We start from the raw sequence: 9,759 nt of genomic DNA, 5'->3' as shown, positions 1-9,759 counted from the left end.
GTTGCCCAATGCCCAGAGGGCCATGAGCCCTTAACCTCATAGGGTGCAGTCTGACATCGGGAGGGGACTGCCAGCAGTTTCTGCCTGTGCCTCTGCACATACCAAACACTAAACAGAGGTTAGGTGCTCATGGCCAACCTCAGGTAAGTCTTTTCTCAGGATTTTTATCCTATATCATACATGTGTGGAATTGCGGGTAACCTCATTGTATGTGTAGGATGTGAATGCTTTCATCATTAGTGTAGGGACTCCTCTAGGAGATTTGCCTTGATGCTGGCAGAAGGGCGTAGCCCAGATCCCTGTTGGATATGTGGCACCAACAATCTCAGTTTTTTTGCGATGTTGTGTTAGCCACTGGCTATTTGGGAGTTTTGAGCTGAGGTCTGTAAATTTGTCACATATACATGTTAACATTCCCATCACTTCCTTATGATATACCTCCAGAGAATGTTCTGCAAGACTTTGCTCGCAGCATTTTTGACATCTTTGTTCCTCAGACAGTAGATGATGGGGTTCATAAGAGGGGTGACAATACTGTAGAAAATGGAAACCTCCCTGTCGATCGTGAAACGTATAGTAGAGGTGGGTCGAATGTACATGAAAATAACTGTCCCGTTGAAGATGGACACCACAGTTATATGAGAAGCGCAAGTGCTGAAGGCTTTTTTCCGTCCTTCAACGGAGGGAATTTTGAGGATGTGAAAGATTATGAACCCATAAGACAGCAACGTAAGGAAGAAACAGCCCAAGATGAGATTCCAGGAGACAACAGTGAAGGCAAACTCTCCTTTGGAAGTATCCTCACAAGAGAGTTTCAGTAGAGGAGCATAATCACAGAAGAAGTGCTCGATGTAGTTTGGATAGCAGAAGTTCAAGGTAGAGACCCAAAGAGTAGGAGAAGAAGAAGCCAACATACCACCAGCCCATGCCCCTAAGGTCAAGACCAGACTGTTCTTTTTAGCCATTATTCTGTGATAGTGCAAAGGGCGACAGATGGCTACATAGCGGTCATAGCCCATGACAACCAAGAAACAATTTTCTGTGGCTCCAAAGGCGAAGAAACAGTAAAACTGAAGAATACAAGCGGAGTACGAGATCTCTTTATTCCCAGTTAAGAGGGCATCAATCATCTTAGGGGCAGTTGCCGTGATGTAACCGATCTCTGCTACAGAAAAGTTGGCCAACAACAAGTACATTGGCTTTTGAAGACCCATATCTACAATAACCAGCGCTATGATCATGATATGAGCAGCAATAGTTACTACATACATGCAGAGGAAAAGGATAAACAGAAAGATCTCCATCGCCCGGGTGGTCTCAAACCCAATGATGATGAAGGAGGAGGCTGGTGTCCGGTTCCCATGTTCTGCTGCAGACATCGCCCCTAGAACAGAGATAACAGTGACATTTATGTGCATCATATTTCCGGGTATAATCCCCCTACAAATGGCAGACTGCATTTCCAGTTTAGTATGGCAGAAGCAGTAGAGTATTCCACACTGTGTTAGTCTTCAGTAAAAACAAAGTTTTGATGAAATGGAATCATCCTGTAACATACTTATCTGGTGTGGTCTCTGGAGGCTGTTCTGATAGTGTGGAGCAGCTGGAGGAAGCTTCCTCTTCCTCTTTGGCAATGGCATCCCCAGCTCCCCTGTCGACGTGAATCAGAATGTTGGCATCCTCGGCTCGGCTCCCCTGTAGATGTGGGCTGGCTTGTTGTTTCTGGCAGGATGCGTGCAGCTCAGAGCTGCCTTTATAGGCTAAGGAGGCATGTCTGATGGGGCGTCAGCTGTGATGTCATCAGCTGACACCTTATAGCAGGAGGTGCTGTCAATTTTGGGGGCTGGGCTTTTGCTCTGCCTCTTGGGTACTTAAGGCCAGAGTATTCACTTGCTCATTGGCCTTGATACAAGTATTTTGATGCCCCCCCTCCCGTAACATATACACAAGAAATAGCCTTTGTGCATGCCCCCTTCAACTCTTAACGATTTCTGTCAACATTTAAAGTAGATGGATGAGTTGTTAATAATCAGGGCGCTGTAACAAGTGGTACTTGCACTAGGGGAAAAGACCCCTTTGATGTGACACTAAAAGCTAAGTTATTTACCGTATATGCTCGAATACAAGTCGACCTCGTAAATATGTCAACTTCCAATATTCAACCCTCTTAAAGAGACACTGAAGCGAAAAAAAAATTATGATATTATGATTTGTATGTGTAGCACAGCTAAGAAATAAAACATTAAGATCAGATACATCAGTGTAATTGTTTCCAGTACAGGAAGAGTTAAGAAACTACAGTTGTTATCTCTATGCAAAAAAGCCATTAATCTCTACGACTTTCAAAGTCGTGGAGAGGGCTGTCTTCTGACTTTTATTATCTCAACTATAAGTGAACAGTTTTCTTTTTATCTGCTAGAGGAGAGGTCATTAGTTCACAGACTGCTCTGAAATAATCATTTTGAATGCAGAGTGTTGAGTAATCTGCACATATTAGAGAATGATGCAATGTTAGAAAACACACTATATACCTGAAAATTAAAATATGAGAATATTTTCCTTGCTGCTAATCTTCTAGTAATTATTCATAGTACACAACCAATTCATTATATCATATTTTTTTTTCACTTCAGTGTCTCTTTAAGCTGAAATTGTTTATTGACTCAAGTATAAATCTACCCAGCAAAGTTAATGGCTGCACTTGGGGCTCGGGAGGGGTTAATGACTGCACTGCATACAGTATTGCAGTACTTAACATATGTAGGAATTTTGGTGGCAATGGCATGTATGGGAGCTTTGCTAGTAACTGCTAAAGTCGGCACTAAATTCAGTCATTAATTAGGAATTTTACTGATATTCTGCGAGTGTGTCTAAAATAAAATAAGTACAATGTTTCATTTAATTAAAAAAAGGCTGTAACTTTCCAGATGACCTTTGTATATTCATATTTCAGGCCAGTAAAACACAGGAAAAACACAAGGACGTCGGGAGCCCGATATCGTGTCATATTGTAACACAATGGCTCAAAGGTCTAGAGGGTTTATACTCACAATTGTGGGTTGCTTCCAGAGGCAACCACTCGTATGCACATGTGGGGGTGTGCCGTCTCCACTCGGCCTAGGTAGGTAGATGTCGGTCACGGATCCAAAAATCCTCACCCTATAAGATTATAGTGGCGAATACCCGACCAGGTAGGGTGACATAAACGTACTAAACACACATGTAGGAGGCGCCCATAAAAAGGTTTTCATAAAAACTTTTTGTTAAGTTTGGTAACAATTTCTTGTCTTACATTATAAGAAGACTTGTAAACACAGTTTTAAAAAAAAAATGGTAAACACAATTTATTAAGCACTTCCGAGTCCCGACTCCGAGTCTAAAGTGCTTAATAAATCGTGTTTACCAATTTTAAAAAAACTGAGCTTACGAGTCTTCTTATAAGGTAAGACAAGAAATTCTTATCAAACTTAACAAAAAGTCTTTTTGAAAACCTTTTTTATGGGTGCCTCCTACATGTGTGTTTAGTACATTTGTATATATTTACACTGTATATATATATTTATAATGTATATATCCAGTCAGGGCCGTATTTACCATAAGGCACTGTAGGCTTGCGCCTACAGGCACCTGATAATGGAAAGGCGGCTCACTCCCCTCCAATAGTGTCTCCCTACTTACATCCCTATGCATGACTTCCGAGCGGAGGCTAAACGAGAGGTTACTCACCACGTTTTCAGCATCCCACTGCTGAGATCTCCCTTCATTCGGAAGATTGCTATTATTCTGAGGGTAACTCTGGCTACCTAATACTAAGCGGCAACTTTAGCTACTTAATATTGAGGTTACTTCTGGCTACCTAATACCAAGGGGCACCTGGCAAGGGAAGTAAGGGAAAAGTGACAGCTGGGGCAGCCAGCGTACTTGTGGTGCAGTTTGGTGGTGGTCAGGGCGATAAAATCAGATAAGATAAGAAGGGTGGCTTGACTTGGAGAGAGAAGAGGTCATATGTCAAAGTAAATCATCTCTTCTGGTCCCGCAGCGCAGCCATCCATCGCCCTGCTCTGCACTAATAGCTGAATTCCAGAGTTCCCCAATCCCTGCATCTCTCTCTCACTTCCTGATGTATTAAAACAATCAGGATCAATCATAACGGTCACCTGATAATCCATTCCTTTGTATGATAGACTTACAGATCGATGTAAGAAATACCAGAGATTTACATTACAAAGCAGACAGAACTAAGTTCCGCTGAGTTTTAATGCAGGCATTCCCAAACATCAGTGAGCTCTGCAGTTTCTTCACCTCTTTTACAGCTTTGACACTGACCTCAGCAGTTGTTAATTTATCTAATCCTAATTTATGACTGTTTTTCTTTTTTTTTTTCCTAGCTAGCAGTGGTCTCTTCTGTTCCTTAGTTAACTCTTTCCTGACTTATTTTCTGTCCTCCAGCTCCTACCATCTGAGACTGCAGGATAAAAATTGCTGTTTTCTTCCCTTTCATTGTTAATTTTAAATGACACCTGAGCAGTGGTGCTCATCCAATATTTGGGTATCCGAACTACCCAGATAATCTGAACTTTTTCCACTATCTGAACTTTGAATAGCAATTCGGATATTTTTTAAAATCTGAATAGCACTATGCGAGCAAACTCGGATTTCCCATCAGAGAGAGAGAGGGATTTTAAGTCCCCACATCATTAAAAAAACATAATGTTACATGCCTCATTTACCCTAAAAAACATTTTAAAGGCAATTTAAATAAGCCTTCTTCAGACTTTGTTCCCGTATACCGTCAATATGTTAGAGCACACCGCCATATGTACATTCAGCATTCAAAAGAGATGCATAGATTTTTCAGCAAATATAAATAAATGTCATTCAGATGCTTTAAAGTGGAGCTGAACTCTTGCACAGCACAGAAGGAAAACAGAGAACTGTACCATGTACTGTATGTATTTCGAGAGCCTGTCTAATTCCCCCTCCTCTGTGTCACAAGTTGTAATTTGATCTCTACACCTTGTCACCTGACTGCCACAACAACTAAGCTGATTTGAAAGCACATGATGTTTAAAATATGTCTGCTTCCATAAAAGCAGGAAGTAGACACACTGCAGATTTATTGCAGGATTTGTATCAGCTGTAACAAAGAAATGTTTTTATTTAAATGTTATGTTGTTGCATATCTTTTAGAGCAGAGAAAAAGTTCTGAGTTCAGGTCCACTATAATTACAACAGAACATCCAAAGTGCGTCTTGACAGGATGTTTGCTACTTACCTGTTCTCTGTTTTGGATGGGCTTCTCTCCATTGCACTGCCCTGCCACCTGTTTGTGGCTCTGACTGCAGCCAGTCGCACAGAGGACAAAGAAGCAGCGCATGCTCTGGTCACTCGCGCTCCCTGTCACCTGTCTGTGGCTCCAACTGCAGCCAGTTGCACGGAGGACAAAGAAGCAGCGCATGCTCTGGCCACTCGCGCTCCCTGTCACCTGTCTGTGGCTCTGACTGCAGCCAGTCGCACAGAGGACAAAGAAGCAGTGCATGCTCTGGCCACTCACGCTCCCTGCTACCTGTCTGTGGCTCTGACTGCAGCCAGTCACACAGAGGACAAAGAAGCAGCGCTTGCTCTGGCCACTCGCGCTCCCTGTAATTTCTCACTCCTGCCCATGGCCGGTACAGTGTTATGCATTCTTGACAAGTACCGGTCATACATCAGCGTCATTTCTCAAGTATGCATGCCCAGAACACTATCAGCTGCTGTGCACATTCGGGCAGGAGCGCAAATTACAGGAATTATTTGTTAAATGGGGGGCAGAGCAGCACAACTGAGATGAGCCCATTGAAACCAATGCTCGCTAGTCAGAGTGTTGGACAATTTTTTTTGGGGGGGAGGGGAGGGGGGCGCTTGGTGACTGCAGGCCTAGGGCACTGGAAAGTACAAATCCGGCCCTGCTGGTGGTTTGTAGGTCCGTGGAGGGCGGAGTCTAGGGTGCCAGGACATCTGTGCCTTTAGGCTCCTGTGATCTAAATCTGGGCCCGTATACAGTACAAGAGAATTGAATAATAGTCAGTGTGTCTACTTGGTGGTACTTTTTCAATTGCAGACTGGTGCAAAGTTATTTAAACAGAAAATGAAAAATTATCTCCTAAAAGAAAATGTAAAAGTGAATTGTGTTTAAAATAAAATAAATGGTGTTTATTTAATTAATTAAAAATGGCTGTTACTTTCCAGATACACACACACACACACACACAATAAATAAATACAACATCTTAAAATGAAACCTACAACATGATATTTCTCATTTCACTTTTTCCTCCCAGACTGAAAGTGAGTGTGTATGCGGCATTCTGTGATGTATAAACAGGAATGTGCTGCATACAAGTGAACTGTTGGCTGATCACCCTGATGTAATTTTACCTACAACTTGCACAATTGTAGTCTCATGTAATAAAATGTTATACTGTTATGAAGTAGCAGTTTGAATGTAGAGAATTCCTCCTGTCTGTATATTCTGGGATGTGACACAGACCTGGGCTCTGAACAGGAGTCCCACCTGACTCTTCTACGCTGAACACGTTCTGCAGATTTTATAGTGTGGCAGAAACACTCTGTGGTCCAGGAGGCCAATCCTCCGAGATCAGAAGAGGAGAGATCAGGGAGTCTTCCCTCCGTCCCTGCCTCCCTCAGCCACTAAACACGGCACAATCATCACAGGAAATATACGAGCTTATCACTGTTAGAACATTGAGATTAAAAGATTTCTGAATAAAAGTGAATGCGAGGAGAACTAAATTAGGCCCTGATTCACATAACTTAGGGCCCTGACACACCAAAGAGCATTTGGCGGGTGCTTGTTTTCAAAAAATCGTGAACGCGGCATTTTTGCCACAAATTTGTAGCAATTTTTCTGTGATTTTAAAGGAATGGTCCAAGGAAAAAATAAAGATCCACTTACCTGGGGCTTCCTCCAGCCCGTGGCAGCCGTTCTGTGCCCTTGCTGCAGCTCCGGAAGCTCCCGGTCTTCTCCGCTGCAGAACCCGACCTCGCCAGATCGGGTTCCGGGTCGGCGTCTTCTGACGTGGTCCGGCTTACGTCATATGGTCTGTACTGCGCAGGCGCAATAGTTCTGCTTCGACCTGACCTCTATTTATTGTATTTTCTGTGTGTACGTTGGACCCAGCATTACACATCCTTATTCAAAACGTCTTGCAGTTTAGTATGCAAAGATTTGTTTTTAGAAAAAACTCAAAAAAAGCAAATTCCGTTATCCCGCACATCTGACAGCAATATTACAGGTCCACACAACTGACCATATTGTTAACGGCCACCTTTAGTTCCATCTTTTCCGCTGTTCTCCATCTTGACAATCTCCACTAGAGATGGGCCGAACGGTTCGCCGGCGAACGGTTCCCGGCGAACTTCGGTGGTTCGCGTTCGCCTCCCGCAGGCGAACGTTTCCGGAAGTTCGGTTCGCCCCACAATGCACTATGAGGGTCAACTTTGACCCTCTACATCACAGTCAGCAGGCCCAGTGTAGCCAATTAGGCTACACTAGCCCCTGGAGCCCCACCCCCCTTATATAAGGCAGGCAGCGGCGGCCATTACGGCCACTCGTGTGCCTGCATTAGAGAGAGTAGGGCGAGCTGCTGTCTGTCTCTCATAGGGAAAGATTAGTTAGGCTTAGCTTTTCCTGGCTGCATACCTGTTCAGTGATCCTGCCACTGCATACCTGTTCTGTGAACCCACCCACCACTGCATACCTGTTCAGTGATCCTGCCACTGCATTCCTGTTCTGTGAACTCACCCACCACTGCATACCTGTTCAGTGATCCTGCCACTGCATACCTGTTCTGTGAACCCACCACTGCATACCTGTTCTGTGATCCTGCCACTGCATACCTGTTCTGTGAACCCACCCACCACTGCATACCTGTTCAGTGATCCTGCCACTGCATACCTGTTCTGTGAACCCACCACTGCATACCTGTTCTGTGAACCCACCCACCACTGCATACCTGTTGAGTGATCCTGCCACTGCATACCTGTTCTGTGAACCCACCCACCACTGCATACCTGTTCAGTGATCCTGCCACTGCATACCTGTTCTGTGAACCCACCCACCACTGCATACCTGTTCAGTGATCCTGCCACTGCATACCTGTTCTGTGAACCCACCCACCACTGCATACCTGTTCAGTGATCCTGCCACTGCATACCTGTTCTGTGAACCCACCACTGCATACCTGTTCTGTGAACCCACCCACCACTGCATACCTGTTCAGTGATCCTGCCACTGCATACCTGTTCTGTGAACCCACCCACCACTGCATACCTGTTCAGTGATCCTGCCACTGCATACCTGTTCTGTGAACCCACCACTGCATACCTGTTCTGTGAACCCACCACTGCATACCTGTTCTGTTCAGTGGACCCGCCACTGCATACCTGTTCTGTTCAGTTGACCCGCCACTGTATACCTGTTTAGTGAACCCGCCACTGCATACCTGTTCTGTTCAGTGAACAGTTTGGTGTGTCAGTGTGAAGCAGTACCCTAATTACACTACCTGATTGATGTATACACATGCAAGATGTTTTAAAGCACTTTAGGCCTGTCATTTAGCATTCAATATGATTTCTGTCCTTAAAACGCTGCTTTGCGTCAAATCCAGATTTTTCCCCGGGACTTTTGGCGTATATCCCACTCCGCCATGCCCCCCTCCAGGTGTTAAACCCCTTGAAACATCTTTTCCATCACTTTTGTGGCCAGCATAATTATTTTTTTTTTAAAGTTCGCATCCCCATTGAAGTCTATTGCGGTTCGCGAACTTTAACGCGAACCGAACCTTCCGCGGAAGTTCGCGAACCCGGTTCGCGAACCTAAAATCGGAGGTTCGGCCCAACTGTAATCTCCTCCCAAACCACTTTGTCATGAGGCAATCCTGAATCAAGCTCTATGTGTGAAGTCGCACTCGCTGGCCAGCCATCCAATCATGAATAAATGCAGCTTAGTTTGGCCAGGCCTTCTCTCTGCTGAGTAATCATCTAATACCAGTCTAACCTCTGCTTATACTGCAGAGCTTCTAGCACTTGCTTCATGTCTGCCCAGGTGTGACAAAAAGCAGCATATGCTGAAGTCAGGGGCATAACCAGAAATCAGTTGGCCCACCAGCAAGTATTTTGATGCCCCCCCTCCCGCAACATATACACAAGAAATAGCCTTTGTGCATGCCCCCTACAACTCTTAATGATTTCTGTCAACATTTAAAGTAGATGGATGAGTTGTTAATAATCAGGGGCGCTGTAACAAGTGTTACTTGACTTGGGAAAAGCCCCCTTTGATATGACACTAAAAGCTAAGTTAATTACCGTATATACTTGAATATAAGTCGACCTCGTGTATAAGTCAACTTCCAATATTCAATCCTCTTAAGCTGGAATTTTTTATGGACTCAAGTATAAATCTACCCAGCAAAGTGAATGGCTGTACTTGGGGCTCAGGAGGGGTTAATGACTGCTCTGCATACAGTATTGCAGTAAGTGCAGCTAATACCTCCTCCGGGCCCCCAAGTGCTGCAATTATTCTCTCCGTTTTAAGCAGCCCAGTATTTCCCTGACCCTTTCCTTGTTAATTGTTGTGGCCAGGACTTTCAGACCTGTGTTTTCTTCTCATTTCCTTTCCTTAAAATGTCATTTGCCACGGGGTAAATTGCTGCAAATGGGAATGTCACTATTAGTACACACATTATTCAGTGTGCTCAG

The 9,759-nt window shown here is 44.2% G+C and overlaps 1 protein-coding gene across 1 annotated transcript; it reads right to left on the bottom strand.

The window, feature by feature from the left end:
- Positions 1 to 419: 419 nt before the first annotated feature.
- Positions 420 to 1,379, bottom strand: LOC137527260 (olfactory receptor 6B1-like). Its single transcript, XM_068247766.1, has one exon. It carries the CDS (start codon positions 1,377 to 1,379, stop codon positions 420 to 422), a length of 960 nt encoding a protein of 319 aa, XP_068103867.1.
- Between the last annotated feature and the right edge of the window lie 8,380 nt (positions 1,380 to 9,759).

This window comes from Hyperolius riggenbachi, chromosome 8 (assembly GCF_040937935.1).
Source record: "Hyperolius riggenbachi isolate aHypRig1 chromosome 8, aHypRig1.pri, whole genome shotgun sequence".
In the NCBI taxonomy this organism is placed as follows: domain Eukaryota; kingdom Metazoa; phylum Chordata; class Amphibia; order Anura; family Hyperoliidae; genus Hyperolius; species Hyperolius riggenbachi.
This window is presented reverse-complemented; position numbering and strand designations above follow the sequence as displayed.